The sequence below is a fragment of the Gadus chalcogrammus genome, chromosome 16 (genome assembly GCF_026213295.1).
Source record: "Gadus chalcogrammus isolate NIFS_2021 chromosome 16, NIFS_Gcha_1.0, whole genome shotgun sequence".
Lineage (NCBI taxonomy): Eukaryota > Metazoa > Chordata > Actinopteri > Gadiformes > Gadidae > Gadus > Gadus chalcogrammus.
In genome coordinates, this window is record NC_079427.1 from 25631945 (window position 1) to 25649489 (window position 17545).

At 42.7% G+C, this 17545-nt stretch overlaps 1 protein-coding gene across 3 annotated transcripts in view; it reads left to right on the plus strand.

Annotated features, from left to right (window-relative positions):
• The window catches only part of LOC130405973 (coiled-coil domain-containing protein 106-like), a 53249-nt gene extending 47593 nt beyond the window's left edge, over positions 1 to 5656 (plus strand). Inside the window, exons 4-7 of one of the 3 annotated variants that reach the window (XM_056611323.1) lie at positions 1542 to 1727; positions 2180 to 2353; positions 3812 to 4134; positions 5554 to 5656. In XM_056611323.1, the coding sequence (XP_056467298.1) occupies positions 1542 to 1727; positions 2180 to 2353; positions 3812 to 4128 (677 nt within the window). In that variant the 3' untranslated portion in view covers positions 4129 to 4134; positions 5554 to 5656. The remainder of the gene's footprint in view (positions 1 to 1541; positions 1728 to 2179; positions 2354 to 3811; positions 4135 to 5553) is intronic. The other 2 variants (XM_056611324.1, XM_056611327.1) reach the window with 2 other exon arrangements.
• The last annotated feature ends 11889 nt before the right edge of the window (positions 5657 to 17545 follow it).

Here is a 17545-nt window from a genome sequence, read left to right on the forward strand (position 1 = left end):
TAGGCGAGACCTCCAGTCCGACTTCACCCGTTTCATGCAGGAGAAACCACGCTCGCAGCAGGAGCTGCTCACGCCTTTTTCGCAGCATGGTCAGAGCATTTACACTGCCCGAGCTAAATTGCCTGCTTGAGCTAGCACCCCAATTTACCCTCCCAGACCCTACACACATTGGCAGTTTATTTGGTTTCATTCTGATGTAAATGCGACTGCTCCGCGGTTCCGGGGGAGCCGTCTAACTGGAGTTCTAACTGGATAGAAATTGAAATCTGCGAGCTGCTGATTATGTTAGAGAAGGTGATGCAGTCGCATTAAACAAAGATGTTGAAAGATTGTGCGATCTACGAGAGAGACGCAGAGGAACTGTCCTTACGAGGCTTTAGTGGTGGTCAGCAAAATAAAGAATATGTTTTTGCACTTGTAAATAGTTAATCACGTTTGTAGCCTTCACTCAGACATGAGCTCATTCTTGCATGCGGGTGTCTTCATTCGTAAAAAAATAAAAACATTCGGCAGTATGCAAATTATTTTAAAGATAAACTCGGGTCGACCTTCGTCCCGAGGTCGACCCGAGAGAGAATATTGATCCTCCCGATGACAATTAGTTACATCCCCGGGACGACGGGACGTCGTTAATTTTAATCCCTGCCATGTATATAGTACATTCGGATCACATGACAGGAACAGATCTATTCGGATTAGAAATCTATTCAGATCAGAAGTGTCCATGTAAATGCGGCTACTGAATGGCAGGAGACATAAGAACAGTGTATAGCAGTATAACTATAGTTAAAAAAGTTTTAAATTAGGGTTGGCTGATGAGGTAGAACTAGTACAGTTGGAAAGTAGTAGGCTCTGTTACTTAAGCCTACAAAGTAAAGAAAGCTAACAACGGCACGGATTGGGAGTCAATTCACACATGGGCTACATTTGCAATAGATGGAGTAGGCCTAGTTCATGAGGTAAACAGAGCACTATATGCAAAATATTAGCCTCATCAAAATATTATGATGTGGCTATTTGAATATGGTAACCAACCAAACTACTAGAACACACACAGTAAAACATCCAATGTTGTACATAATTAAACAACACAACAGACAATAATACACATACCCCCCCACACCTCCGACATACAGACACACACTTGTACGGTAATATCACATATTACCCGCCTCTAAAAAACGGAGACCATACCATACCAACAAGAAATAACCAGTAGGCCATTGCATTCTGACTTTAACACGTTGTAACTACATAAGTTATATTGGGATACACTAAAATCAATGTCATGCTAGACAAGCTTATTGGACTTTGTCTCTGTCTGCAGTAATGCAAATCTTGTCAATCTAATTGCCTGTATCTCAATCCATTTGAGTGTCTTCTTGTGGCAACTGGAGAACAATGTCCATAATTGAACACCCCACTATTTGGTTGAGATGGGCAAACAATTCCATGTAGGCATGACTTATGACCCCCAAAGAGACGTGCCACTCTATTAAGCATGTTGTTGTTGTCCATTTGTTTACCCCCAAATTGTGCAGGGTCACCAACAGGAGCAGTGGTTCTTTCCAAACTAAAAGAGGAGAACAGAATGGCCAAGCAAAAAATAGAACATTTGGAGGAACGTCTTAAAATCTATGAGGAAGCAAACAAGGAGCTGAAAAGGGACTTCCTACTCAGTAGACTGAGAGGAGCTGAGGATGAGGCAGCAGTCAGCGAGAAACCAGGTACAATACAATACCATTATCTGTAATGTTATTCATGCAATGTGAGATGTTAATGGAAATGAAAAAAGAAGGAGTATAGAGTATATAGTATAGTTTGTATTCATTCATTAAAAAAAACAAAAAAAATTACTCATAGAGGATGTGCTTGGTTGTGCCTCCTCAATGCATGGGGATCTGTTGTTGTTTCCCCCTTTTCTTTATCTGACAAGCAACTCTCTTGATAACCTTTAGAGACATAACATAATACGTATGAAGACATATGAAACAGAATAGATTTGTTCAAGACATTCAATATGTCCACACATGGGACATTATCATCAATCTCACAAATTATCAATCTATTAAAGATGTCATTCTGTCTAAATTTGTTACCAAACACAGTTTTAAATTCTTGGGTTTTGTTTACTAATGTCTCTATGTCCCTTTGTCTACTGACATGCCCATTTTCACAGGTCCCAGCCAGTCTACTGGACAGCTGATCTTGTCCCCTTCTTCATCACCCGAGCCATCTGCGTCTTCGGATGGGCCATCCAGCTCAGAGGAAGGGGAGGAAAAGAAAAAGACGAAGAAGAAAAAAAAGAAGGCCAAAAAATCCAAGGAAACCGAGGCTTGCAGCCGTTCAAGGAGTAAGTACATAGGTGCAAAATTTCACTTTATGAGGTTTTCTAACAGTAATATGAGTTCCCCTAGCCTGCCTATGGTATTTTGGTCTGTACAGCCTTTCCTTGCTGCAGCCAGAATTTGTGTCCATACGGATGCCGCAGAAGTATGCTTTGAAATGGAGCTATCGGAGACCGTATGACCGTGTCTGTGTCCTCAGAAGTATACGAGGCCCTTTAAGGACAGGGATAATGGTGGCACTCTTGCATATAACACAAACGCGAGCACGACAGCCAATTTAAGTCCTTTTTCCATTTCCATTTTCCATTTACTTACCCCAACCGGTCCTCTGGTCGGATGGAGACAAGCATATAACACAAACGCGAGCGCGACAGCCAATTGAAGTCCTTTTTTCCATTTACATTTTCCCTTTACTTACCCCAACCGGTCCTCTGGTCGGATGAATATCAAACCTGTATTGCACAGTTGAAGCAGAGCTACAGTAAAAGCCAAATCACCTCAGATCAGTAGGTTTTCCCTCATTGTGTCTACGCGATACCAAAACTGACCAATCATATCCGTCCACAACTTCAAGACATTTTACACCTTACTGTGCACTCTAGTTTTATGATTGCACTTTATACAGTAACCATGCCTACTAGCAAGGATGTTGTAAGGCAATAGACATACAGCATTAGGGATTCAGACAATTATTTTGGTGGAAATAATAAGTATCAGCTATCTGAGATGTAGCTTTGCTTTCTAGCTTCAGTTCTCCATGTAATATGGTTAGACCGTATTGTTCACATCTTCTTTGCCATGTGTGCGTCCATACAAGCCAGTGTTCTTCTTTATGTTTCTGAGCAATGGAGTGGTACATTTTTCCTCGGTGAGCATCTCTCCTCTTTCGGGTCTGGGAGCCCAACATGTTTATTTCACTCTTATAGTGTGAGCAGTCAGGTTGCAACCGAGAACGGACTATACAGTGTGCGCACATAAATCTTGAGCTCTGGGTTTGCATGGCATGCAATTTACCTATACAGTTTGAGGTTGACATTTTCAAAACAGCCTATGGCCGGCTTTAAATGAGATATCGAATACATCTTCATTGCTTGATATTAACACTCAAACGTTTTATTAAATTGATCCGTTTGCCATCGACCCCTGAGTAATAAGTTGTCACAAACCCTTTTCTTCTGTGTGTATTCAACAACCCTATCTGACATACCCCACCGTTAGCCTAATACAGTGGAACTTTCTCTTCCAGTCATTATGCAAAGTTAGGCTAACAATTTCAGTGGCAGACTTGAGGTTGTTGCTTACACAACGAAGAGGATGCTTGCACCATCTTATCTAACCTAAGGTTAGATGACATACAAGCTAATTTCCCTAAAAGGTGGCATGTCCCTTTAATTGATTGTCTCACAGATATATAGGAATTCAATTAAAGCTCTAATTCGATTTTTGCTATTTTCTCTTCACAGTGACTACCAGTGAGGGAGTAATTGGCCGGTATATGAAGGTCCTCAAGCACTACGCAAAGGTAGGCTCCATGAAGAGGGCATTCGACATGGAGCATGTGGACCGGAACACAATAGCCAGGACGGCGCCAATTGCCGAATTGGCTATAGTGTTCCCAGAGGACTACGCGAAAGTGATCGAAGCGGGGGTAGACGAGAAGGAAACACTGGCCACCTTCTCAGAGAGGTGCCGTGGAGCAATCACCCCAGCCATGAAAGCTGCCATTTCTACCAAAAAAAAGGCCAATGAGCTCCTCCCAATTGTTTACAAGTTGACTTAAAAGGATGTAAGTTGTTTCAGTTAGTTTAGTCGTTTGGCATTTATTTGTGTTTTGTTCAAAACACTTTTTTTTATTTTATTGTTATTGAAGCATTAAGCTGACTTATTGTTCAACCCCTGAGTGTGAGTGTTTGATGAGATTAGCCATGATTTTACAACTGCAATGACAAAACATTCAGCTGTAACAAATATTAAGGCCCATTGTCTTGACAAAGTTTTGAACAGCTTGTGACGATATAATGACATTTAATGACACCTTACATGTCCAAAATGGTTGGACATTGTTGGACCTTTGGCCCCCTGTAGTTTGGGTCAAAGGTTTATGTTCATAACATTGTTAGGAAACTAATTTGGTGTGTAACCCTTCATGAGATCTTAAGGAATAAAAATGGTACCACTTTACTTGAGGTCAAATAATTGATTTGTTACTGTCATAATGGTGTCATGACAGCCAGTCTCATGATAGCTTAATGACAAATCAAAATTGTACCACTTTACTTGAGGTCTGAGAATATATTCATGACACTGTCATAATGGTTTCATGACAACCAGAAATATCCTGCCGCACATCTATCTGACTAGAATTGGTCTGTAACCTTGCACATCTAATTATACTAATCATTATGTCAACATTTCATAAGATGTGAAGTTATGTCTGTTTTTGTGAAGACACCCCTCTGGAAATGCCATCCTGGTTAATGTCAAGTTGTCATTATAAAGACATCCCAAACAAATAGAATGTCAACTTGTCATGACCAAGACAACTTCTGCTATTGTCACTTTGATTTATGTCAACATGTCATAATCAAGACAACCAAAACAATGTCAACTTGTCGTAATAAAAACCAAATGACACTTAATGAGAAATGACAGAAGTTATAAATGTGTCATACATCATGTATGATATGTTTATGACAGGGTCATGTCATAGTTATGATAGTGACATGTCACTTTTATATAGATACCTTCAAATAAAGTGTTACTCACATGTAAACCCTCTGTCAATGTAACATACTCATACATTTAAAGAGTTTCTTTCACGTGTACAAATACACACTGCCTCCTAGGGCTGCTAGATTATGGAAAATCATAATCACGATTATTTTTGTCGATATTGGAATCATGATAATTCAAGCATTTCTCTCCAAAAAAAAACTAAGTGAGGAAATTACACAAAATGTTAAAATAGATAATGTTCAAATCATAAATAATGTACAAATATGTATACAGCTGTTTCTATAAAACATTTAATGAATAAAATAAATATACTCGAGGTTTTATTTCGATTATATTAGTTTGGAGATCGTCTGACCCTAAAATCGAAATCACGATCAAAATTGGATTAATTGCACAGCCCTAGTGCCTCCTTTTGTGCAAATAAGGTATCAAAAACATTACTTTCTGTCTTCTTTTTCTCCCTCTGCAGAAGACTGCGATGCCTATGAGACCATAGCACGCAGCGCGGCCCTGTCACGTTAAAATTGTACCGGGGGCGAAAATTGTACCGGCCTACGTCATCGTTTGTTTACATCCTGACAACCTGCCCGACAACAGACGACGCGATGCAGAAAACATGTTTCCAAACGACGAAATAACATAATACAGATAGCGGATCGCTATCTGTATTATGATAGATAGCGATAACACTTGTTTTTACTTTATATTTGTATTGTATTTAATTGTTTAATCGAAACAATAAAAAAAATTGCCCGCGAAACGGGCGATCGCGTCAAATGACAAATGTTTTGCCCGCGAAACGGGCGATCGCGTCAAATGACGCGTCAAATGACGTAGGAAGGTTCTTGAAACATAATACAGATAACGGATCGCTAGATAACACTTGTTTTTACTTTATATTTGTATTGTATTGAATTGTTTAACTTGTTTGTCTTGTCACGCTCAATGAAGGAGTGCAATGAACGAGCATGACAGTTCGCGAATGTTCAAGAACCTTCCTACGTCATTTGACGCGTCATTTGACGCGTCATTTGACGCGTCATTTGACGCGATCGCCCGTTTCGCGGGCAAAACATTTGTCATTTGACGAGATCGCCCGTTGCGCGGGCAAATTTTTTTATTGTTTCGATTAAACAATTAAATACAATACAAATATAAAGTAAAAACAAGTGTTATCGCTATCTATCATAATACAGATAGCGATCCGCTATCTGTATTATGTTATTTCGTTGTTTGGAAACATGTTTTCTGCATCGCGTCGTCTGTTGCTTGGCAGGTTGTCAGGATGTAAACAAACGATGAAGTAGGCCGGTACAATTTTCGCCCCCGGTACAATTTTAACGTGACAGCACCACCTCGGAGAGTCTGCGTGTGGACGCCCCTGACAACTCCCACATATCAAGTCATGACGGGGAGCTGCGGAATCTGAGCGTCCACGGACAAGGGGAGGGCCTACTGGTGGTGGAAGACCATGACACCCTCTCCGCCGCGTCAGAACTGGAGGCCTTGAGCTCGCTGGGTGCGGACCACAGCGTGGCCAAGAGCCTGGAATGCAACGAGCGGCTCGTCCACCTTGAGGAGCTGACTGGTCCTCGGGGCATCCGCAAGGGCCGTCCCTGTGTCTTCTGTGGCAGGGTTTTTCCCAACAATGCCCAAATGATCGTCCACATGCGTACCCACACCGACGAGAAGCCGTACAGGTGCGAGCAATGCATGAAGCGCTTCGGACGTAGCACCAACCTGAAGCGCCACATGAGGACTCACACCGGGGAGAAGCCGTACGGGTGCGACCAATGCGTGAAGCACTTCAGTCTGAGCACACACCTGAAGAGCCACATGAGGACTCGCACCGTTGAGAAGCCCTACAGGTGTGACCAATGCACATAGTGCTTCGGTGAAAGCTCAAAGCTGAAGATCCACATGATGACTCATCGTGGGAGAAGCCCTAAAAGTCTGACCAATGCGTGAAGTGCTTAAGTCGGAGCTGCGACCTGAAGACCCACATGAGGGCTCACACCAGCGTGAAGCCCTACAGGTGGGATCAATGCAAGAAGAGCTTTGGACAGAGCCTCAACCTGTAGACCCACATGAGGACTCCCACCAGGGAGAAACTCTTCGTGTGTCTGCAGTGCAACGCCAGCTACAGCGACCCAAGTAATTTGCGTGTGCACATGCTCAAGCACAAGGGCCATGGAGTGCTTTGAGATGGGGCAACGGGACGCTTTGATAGACACCTCTATCCTGTATTCGTTGAAATTACTGCTTTAAGTTTTGGTGATTAAAGACGCTTTCGAACTTTTGATTCGCTTTTCTTTATTATTAATATTGTTGTCTATGTGATGAAGAATAATACATTTTTAGGACGCTTCGGACTGCTAAATATTTGATTTAATGTCAGAGCTTGATCATTGGAAGATCCAGGCAGCAAAGTTACCAAGCATATATTCAACGTGTACATGATTCTTATCGGGAACTTTCAAATCGTGGGTTTAATACAAAGGAAACAAAGGTTAGGGGGTGTGACCTTCATGGGGAGTTTAGGATTAGCCAGAGAAGAGACCAAATTAAATTGCAATACACTATGGGTGAACTGGACATGGCTGCAAGACAGTTAAAGGAATCTACACAACAAAGTAGACTTCGTGTCTACAGTTGCAATGCAAATGCAAGCTATCTTAACACTTTTTCAATTAAAGAGGACGGGAGGGATCTCTAGGTCCTAGGTCTAGGTGATCGGGCCTTCTCAGTTGCTGCCCCAACCCTTTGGAATTCACTCCCCTCCCACATCAAAGTCTCTCCAAGACTCTTCTTTCAAATCTGCCCTCAAAACATACCTTTTCACACTAGCCTTACCCACCTAACTCCCACCTTATTCTTCATGTTTAACCTCTGTTTTTCTTTTATTCCTAGTCTGTCTTACATAGTTTTGATAGGGCAATATGTAAAGCGTCTTAGAGTACCATATTAAGCGCTATATACATTTTATTTATTATTATTATAGGTCAAAGGAGAATGTACAGGAAGTCCCAGGCTCTGAGGGCCAGCTGGAGCCCTCGGCTCGGAGCCCGAGTCCGGAGGAAGATGGGTTCTTGCTACGGCTAGGAGACACTTTATAGACAAATATATATCATAGATTATATTATTCACACAACTAGGAGACAATATATGTATATAATATATATATATATGTATATAGTGTTATGATCGACCGCAATCGATGCGCGACGGCGCCAACTTTCCATGGCGACGGTGCACCTGGAGGTGAAGGCGGGCCGGGTGGAGGTGTGCCGGCTGGGGGTGGCCCCGGCCTGGCTCCCGGGGACTTCCCTGCTGCTGGGGTCCCGCTCTACCCCTCGGAGGTGGCGGCCATCGCGGCGGCCTTCCTGAGGGCCGACTGGGGGACCTCTGTGACAAGATGGTGGCTCTGATGCGAATCAATAAAGTTATGTTTTTATATGATGAAAAGAAAAGAAAGATTAATAACTAAGTTTATCTGGCGCTAGTTTACCTGACCCTAGTTCACCTGTCTCTAGTTTACCTGGTGCTATTTTAGCTGGCGCTAGTTTACCTGGCGCTAGTTTACCTGAGGCTAGTTTACCTGACTCTTTTTTACCTGACGCTGGTTTACCTGATGCTAGTTTAACTGGTGCGAGTTTACCTGGCACTAGTTTACCTGGCACTAGTTTACCTGGAGCTGGTTAACTTGCAGAATTTGTTCCGATATCCATACCTTCATGGGGGGGGGGGGGGGGGGAACCGAGAATTCGATTTGATGATCCAAATCTAATACTCACAACCGTGGTGCACTCTTCCTCAGCTTTTTGACCATTTTGAGAGCACCATGCGTGTTCTTTCGGTACACTTATTTTCACCCGGATCGTAATTGGAACGCCCTACGCACTGCTGCTCCAGATCGGCTGCGTGGTGGAAGATGGCAAGGTGAGGTAAAGGACGAGTTGAAGGGACTCGGATGGGTTAATGAATTATTATTGTATCATGCATTAGCATGCCCAGCCAAATGCAAACGCATTTTCACTCTGAGCCAGCGTGAAGGATGACTGAAATAATTCACTATCTTGCTCGAGGAGTTATTACTCATACATGATTAGCTTTACACTAATGATTCAATGCAGTTTGAAATTTGTTTGAAATAACGAACCTCATCACTTGAATGACTCGATGAGGTAGTATTGGATGTCATGACACAGCTTCTTCGCGCATACTGCACACCGTCGTTTTTGAACAAGCGAGCACTATTAGTTTGAATGCATTATACAATTTTACCACTAGATGGGAGTATTTTTTACACAGTGTCCCTTTAACTCTTTTCATTTCAGAAATATAAATTGAATAAACACGCTTTCTCCCCAGATGTCAGTCCTGGTTGTGGTTGCAGTTTTAACCACTAGATGGCAATGTCTCTACACTGTATGACTAAAGCGAAGCTTACTCACCTTGATTGGCCTTTAAACGTTTAATCAAACAGGCCTCCTTTACATCAGTTCACACATTCTGTTTTAACGAATTTGTATAAAAGCATAATTTTCCCTTGGATTGAGATTAATAATAATATAACAGGACGTTATAATGGTTGGTTAGATGTAAGTGTTGTTTTATGTTTATGTTTAATACTGCCCATAGAAAAATATAAACTGATCTTAAACTCTTTGGCATGATAATTAAGTCCTTATACTTTTACCAAAGTAGACTTTTGTGAGGTTATAGAACAATTAATCCGTCTTAATTATGGAAAAGATAATCAAAAATCAGAGCCTAATAAGTTGTGGATAATAGGCTGCATAGATAGTCGTTTGCTCTTTCCAGGGCAAATCCTCGGGATGTCGTGATATACGTTTATTTATAGGATGATGGATCTATATCCGTTTGGTGTGAAGTTGGTCTTTCACTGGTGTGGTATTGATGGATGTATTCCGGCCTGTAGTCTTTCACTTGGGACATAATGTACAGACAACTCAACCCCCAAAAGCTTGGAACTTAACCCAATGGTGGTCAATTGACAACCATTTTCTATTACGTTTTATTTAGAAAATATTTTTCATTTAGGTTTAATTATTTAATCTGTTCATATCTTATACGTAAGATAGTGCTAATTAAATTGATGTCCTCTATTCGTATGTTCGTTCTAGGCCATGTTGAAACATGTTAGTGCAACATGGTGGGCTCGCTGGAAGAGGACCCTCTCCTAGATATACAGGGCTCTATATAGGATAACGAAAACATAATTTATTCTATTTAAACATATGTGACAATGAGGTATTGAACCCCCAACTCACATGAGGGACGGGACGCAACCAAGGAGTCAGTTGGTTCAAAGCAGGAGGCGGAATGGACCAACTGACTCCTTCAACCCTCAGAGGGTTGAAGGCTGCGAAAATGGTGCCGGTTTATTTACTGTGCCAAAAAGTACAAAAAGTCACACAAAAGAATACAGCCTCTCGGCAAGCTGTTACATAACTAACGCCCAACCTTTTTCCCTCACCATGTCTCCCCATTAAATAGGCCTACCAATCAATTGGGAGAGCCCACTGGGATAGGTGACGCATCAATACAACATGATCAATCAAACACCACACACACACACACACACACACACACACACACACACACACACACACACACACACACACACACACACACACACACACACACACACACACACAAAACACAGTCTTTGATAAATAAATCACACCAATCATAACGACACTCAGAAGTACAAACGCAACCTCACCACCCCCGCAATTAGCAAACCAAATGAACTGTCCCGGAACAGAAAATAAAGCCTGGTTCCCATGCGGCACACGTTCCCCATGGACCAGTTTGCCGGACGGACAGGAAGAAGGGTAGTTGACAAACAAATGTATGTGTGAATTATCTAGCATGTTGTAAATAAATGGAGTGTATTAAACTGTGGTGTGTGGTTGTTTGTAGTGTGGTGCTATGTGTGTATGCGAAGGTGAACGGCTAAAGATTCAAGTTTCAAAGATTCAAAAAGCTTTATTGTCTAGTATGTTGCCATACTAGAAAATTGTCTTCTGACTGAAGGCTTGGAGGTGTGTGTGTGTGTGTGTGTGTGTGTGTGTGTGTGTGTGTGTGTGTGTGTGTGTGTGTGTGTGTGTGTGTGTGTGTGTGTGTGTGTGTGTGTGTGTGTGTGTGTGTGTGTGTGTGTGTGTGTGTGTGTTTTATTTGTGTGAGTTCTTTGAGGAATGAGTGTTCTGTGTGTGTATAGCTATGGGGATGAATGATTTTTTGTAGATAGCTTTCCTGGCCAAAGGCATTCTGAATCTTCTGCCAGAAGGAAGTAGATCAAAACAAGGATGGAGTGGGTGGGAGGGATCTAAGAGGATGGAGTTGGTCTTCCTTCCCTTCCCACTGCCTGGATATACAGATCCTCCAGCGCTTTCTGGTGTATTCCTATTAGCTTGCTTGCTTGCTTAGTTAATCTATTCAGTCTGCTTTTGCTTGCATTTGTGAGGAAGCCGTACCAGGATGTAATGTTGCAAGTGATGATGGATTCCACCGGAGATTGGTAGCATATCTGGGGAAATGCGACCCTCGCTTTTCATACTTATAAATACTTTTTACATTTCTGTCAAGTCCGTTACACTAGATGGCATTACATTCTACATATTACACCTTTAAGTGTAAACATCGGCTTGATTTTTATGTTGTTTTTTTACATAATTCAAAAACTTCTAAATAATGCGAGGAACTTGCAATTGAACGATTTCTTCCTGGATGTTCCTCGTTTCCCATTTCTCAGGACAGTGAGGTCTCTCATGAATTGTGTCGAAAAGCTCTTATTGAATGTTTTATGTGAATGGCTGAATCTGCCAACTAGAGCTTGGCATCCCGTGTGGAGATCGAGGGCACCTTGGGTGGCGGTTTATTTGTGGACGATGTTGTCGATGTGTGTGTTACCTGTAGTTGGGTGTGTTACGTAAGCAGTCTGTCGTGCTCCTGTGTGAGGCCCTTAGCCTGCCTCCCCATAGCCTCCAACTCAACCCAGGCCCTAAGGTCAACTCGGGAGAAAACATCACATTTGAAAACACATCTGATTTTAATTTAACGTATATACAGTATTTGAGAGTGTGAGAGGTGTCAAAGTGTTGACTGATAGAATAAAGATGCAAATGTAGCAAGTAAGTAAATACCCAGAATTCTCCGGCTGATTTTGACAAGATTGGCTCGGTTTGGCCCAACAACGAATCGAGAGGAAATCCATACTTCTGAATGAGGCAGGAATGCAATGGCTTCTGTGTAATACCATGATTTGGGGTTTATTTTGAAGGCTTATCTCCGGGATGCTTCAGACCTGTTTCAGCTGTAGGTTCTCCGGCTGGTACCGGGTGGCTGCCTGGTTAGCGCCAACCGTCTGGGCCTGAAGTCTGGCGCTGTCCGTGGTTGCTAAGGCAACCTGGTTCACCAAGGTCACAAAGCCACGCATGATACTGTGAGGCGCTCACAAGACCGGCCCGGACAGGGAGACAGAAAACCCATTGAACCCCCAATGTCCACAATCTACTGGTAGGGACCCCTGTGTATACCTGTTCATTCATGAGAATCACCATTCCTGCTAAATGACTAAATAACAGTAACAGCAAATACATGCCGATTGCCCAATATACTGATAGTAACTCATCTTTTATAAATGCAAAACGTTGAAACGTGCGGTGGTTTGTTAGGGAGTCAGGGAGGCCTCTATTCCGGTCAACTATGTCCATGCAGCAGTTTCATATCCTCTCAAGAGTTATCAGATTTGATGACAGAGCTACACGACCTTTCCGCTGGCGAGACGACAAACTGGCTGCCATCAGGAACGTTTGGGACTGGTGGGTGGACCGCCTACCACTAATGTACAATCCAGGCCCTGAGGTGAGTGGACGAGCGCCTGGTCCCTTTCAGAGGTCGCTGTCCATTCAAACAGTACATCCCAAGCAAACCAGGCAAGTATGGGATCTAGGGATGGGCCGATAGTCGATTCTATCGACTATCGACGATAGATGGATTCCATCGTCGATCGTCTCAAGTAGCCGATAAAAAGGCGATAATTATATTTTAATAATTATTATTTTATTTTTTTTCTTATCTTTTTAAAAGCGCTGTGGTAGCTATTTTTTCAACTTAAAAAGCCCCGCAAATTGTAATTGAAATTAACTGGCACCGGTGGAAAACATACTATGTAGCGCTAACCTTCCGTATTCACTCACTGCTGCGAGAGGAGAGGGGAGGGGCTCGAAACCTACCGGTCTGCTCCATGGACATAGGTCTGCTCGCACAGCGAAATGACATCACACCCCGCTGCACCATTTCCGGGTCACAGCTGTGGTACATGAGCTGTGTTCGAAATCGTTCCATATTCACTCACTCACTATTCCCTATAGTGTTCATGAAATAGGAACGAACAAACGAGAATTCGGACACTACGCTGAACATTTCTAAACGTCATTTGCGTCAGTAAATGCGCCGGGTATTTGTGTGACGCAGACAGATGCGCCCAGATTGTGTAAACAAACCGGGCACTCTAGAGGAAAGCTGGAGGTTGTATTGATGTTGAATGTTACATTTCCTTGAACAAGGTTTTTCTTATAAATTTTTCTTATTAATTTTGAATGTTTAATTTTCTTGTTAAATCCCAAATAAATTGTAGATATTTCTAAACGAAAGCCGGAGACTCAATCATTAAATGTAGTCGTTTTCGCCATAGACATCCTATGTCTATGGATGTCTATGGTTTTCGCCGCTTGCGGTTATTGAGATTCTTCTTCTCCTCCGGAAAAACACGACTGCATTGCATTGTGGTATATGGGAGTAACACGTAGGGAACATCATATGTACACTCACATTTTGGGTATTTTAAGTGCATATAGGGCATGAAATTAACCAGTGAGAATTCGAACAACACAACAAAATAGCGAGCACCCTATATAGTGCACTATATCCGTGATAGGGAACTATTTCGAACACCGCTACGAGCTGTGTGTCATCAGCGTTTGTCATCATGACAGCGCCGCTGGCGCCGACGCAATTTTCCGTCTCGTAAACGGTCGTTGCCATTTGAAACGGTCGATGCCATTTCCGACCATGTCCGATTGCGTCCGATCTTGAATTCCGAATGCTTCGTGAACGGAATTAAAACATGGCGGACATAGAGGACCTGCAGCAGGTCACTTGGAGTCAGTTAAAAACAGCACAGGGTGGAATGTTAAATAATCTCAGATATAAATAACAATAATCGGGTTAAATAACTTCACATGGTGTGTCTGGTGTGTTTCCAGCATTCGTAGTGTTGATCAGCAGAGATATAGTCCGCCAAGACGTTGAGGTTGCTTAGCAACCAGAGACTGTCCATGCAAGTGAACGGAGCGTTCCCTCTTCGTCATAACTATCAAACCAAACATCCTTCACATTCACCGAGCGAACATTATGAAAGTAAAATGCACATTTCTCTCAAAAAATGTTTACATAAACGCATTTAATGGCGTAACTATGTTACTATTTCCACCCAGAATAAAGAAAGATGTCGGCCGTATGCTTCTGTGCAAGCGTCACTACTCTCTGCCAGTGACGTCGGGTCAAGCTCAACGCTGATTGGGCAACGCGTTTCAAATGGCAACGACCGTTTACGAGACGGAAAATTGCGGCGCCGACGCATCGAAACTTAAATCAGCGGAGGCTCACGCTGGTCCAAGGGGAAGACCATCGTGTGTTCAAGTGATAAATTATTATAAATAATTAATATTATAAAATTATTATAGTGATGCCCCCCCCCGATAGTATCGACTATCGGCGATCGCTAGGGGGGGCTATCGGACGATGGAAGCTTGTAGACGATTGGGATCAAGATCTGGGCAGCATGTGATGCCAGGAGCAGCTATGCCTGGAATATGCAGGTTTACACAGTGAAACCTGTTACTGGAAGGCCAGAAAAAAAACAAGGCATACGTGTTGTGTTGGACATGACAGCCGGTCTCAAGGGGCATAACATCACATGCGATAACTTTTTCACATCACATAGGCTTGGTCAGGAGCTGCTAAAAAGAAAGCTCACCATAGTGGGCACAGTGAGGAAGAACAAGCCTCAACTTTCCCCTGCACTGGTTTTGACCAGAGGGAGAAATGCACTCAAATTTGCTTTCACTGACACACAGTCTTGGGTCATATTTGCCCAAAAAAAATAAGAATGTCATCCTGACATAAATACGCCGCTGTCTGCAAAGCAGAGCACAGGAAACCCCAGATCACCCTGGACTACAACAGAAACAAAGGAGGCGTTGACTGCCTTGATAAGGTATTGTATACTTTCATCTGTCATGCATATTGTATTCATGTAAAACATTTTGTGTAAGACAGATTCAATATCGTTTCAAATCGAGTCATTGTTTCTTTCATTGCAGCTTACTGGTACATACACCTGCAAGTGAATGACAGCTCGTTGGCCTGTGGCAGTGTTCCACAACATCCTTGATGTGCCTGCATGTAATGCATATGTGGTGTGGACAGCGATTGACCCAGCCTGGAATCAGGGGAAATGTTTCAAGAGGAGGCTCTTCCTGGCAGAGCTTGGGAAAGCTTTAGTGACTCCTCTAATTCAACGGCGCCAGCACCTTCTACATCAGCTAAATTTAAATGTTACTGATGGTGTTTTGATAAAACACATGATAGTGTTATGGCAAAGTGAACAGAATGCAGACTGCTTCAACCTGTAGGCTACAATTTGAATAAGTGGCGATTGTCATGCAGCAATCTGCCTAGGGGAGCAGCATCTTTATGGTCATTCTCCGACCAATGAGTCCACTCGATGAATGAGAGATGGCTCTTTAGTGTTCTCTCTGTGCGGTTTCCCCGCAGTCTCCACACCTGCTGTAGGCTACATCCAAATCTCCCCTTCCATACTGTAATAAAGTAGTAGAAGACAAGAAAATAAACATTAGGACGGTCAATTAATGAACATTTCTAGAACATGTAAAAACTCAAAGATTATTTTGTTTGCATGTTTAAGAAAGGTTACTGGTCCGCTCTGACCATTGTGTTTGGTCATATTAAAGGCACCCAGTGCAACTTTCGAGGCTTAAAAATAAACATTCAATTTCTAGTCTTTTTTACACGTAGTAAGTTTCAATAACTCCATACCATTACATACCGACATTCAAGCAGCAAAGATGAGACGTCGTTGTGTGGTGAGAACTGATAGAAAATCGATAACAACAATGCCGCCATTTTCTTTATTTTTTGTAACCTACAATAAATAAAGCAGGCTTCCAGTCAATGGAAAAATGGCTTCTCCCCGCCGGCGATTGTTGTTGTTTACGATTTTCTATCAGTTCTCACCGCACAGCGATGTCTCATCTTTGCTCCTTGAATGTCGATATGTAATGGTATGGAGTTATTGAAACTTACTACGTGTAAAAAAGACTAGAAATTGAATGTTTATTTTTCATTGAATGTTTACATAAAGTTGCACTGGGTGCCTTTAAAAAGAAAAAAGGCATAGCCATCAATACAGTAAATAGGACAGGAGGGGACAGGCTCTGTTAGCTCCGGATAGCGCTTTAGCATTGAGTTAGTGGGGGTTCTGTCATTCAAACAACTCGGACATGTAGTTCAGATATCTGATATCTGTACCCATGGTGGATTGTATAGTGCTCCCTGTTGTCATGTTGGTGGTATTCTGTATCTGACAACTGTCGGTCATGCTTTAAATCCTACAGCAGGGAGCACCAGAAAGGAGGGGAACCATACGCCAAACTAAATTGTATTACTGTTTAAGGAAAGAATATATATTGTGGGGGGGGGTTAGGACCATTGCAAGTTCGACCTCTGGCGCACTCCAAGGTCAATTCTCGTAGCCGTGCGGTGTAAAGGGTGCGAGAGTTGCATAACCGCTTGACCTGGGCTCCTGTCTTGTCCTTCTCGTGCTGCTCGCCACAATATCGCTTTGCCCTGCACACCACAGTGAGGGTTTTAATTCGCACTAGCAGCTAGTCCCCCATTCCCTCCCTTGTCCGTTCCATTTGGGAACATGTTTAGTAAGCGTGTTTTATTTCACTTGTTCCATCTAATTTGATAAATTAATAAAATTAAGGGTGCCACCTTAGGGCACCAACACATTTGCCGCCCAGACGATCGCCTATAGGTCGCCTATGCCGATCGCCGGCCCTGAGTGCGTAAGACATGTGTTTTAGCAGAGTACGGGAGGAGAAGAGGCTGTGGTGAATTCTGTGTCTCTGTGAACTCCACAACAAGTGACTCTTGAATCATTTGTCGTGTTTTGGGAAGCTGGTGGGCGACTCTGCAGTCCTGACATTAACAAGTATCTTGTTCCACATTTTGTGGTGCCAAAATAGTTAGCAAACTGTTAACTTGGCAAACAACTTCCCCTATCTTGCCATAACTTATCTCAACAAGCATATCTGGTGACATCCCTCTGTAGGGTCAGGGTT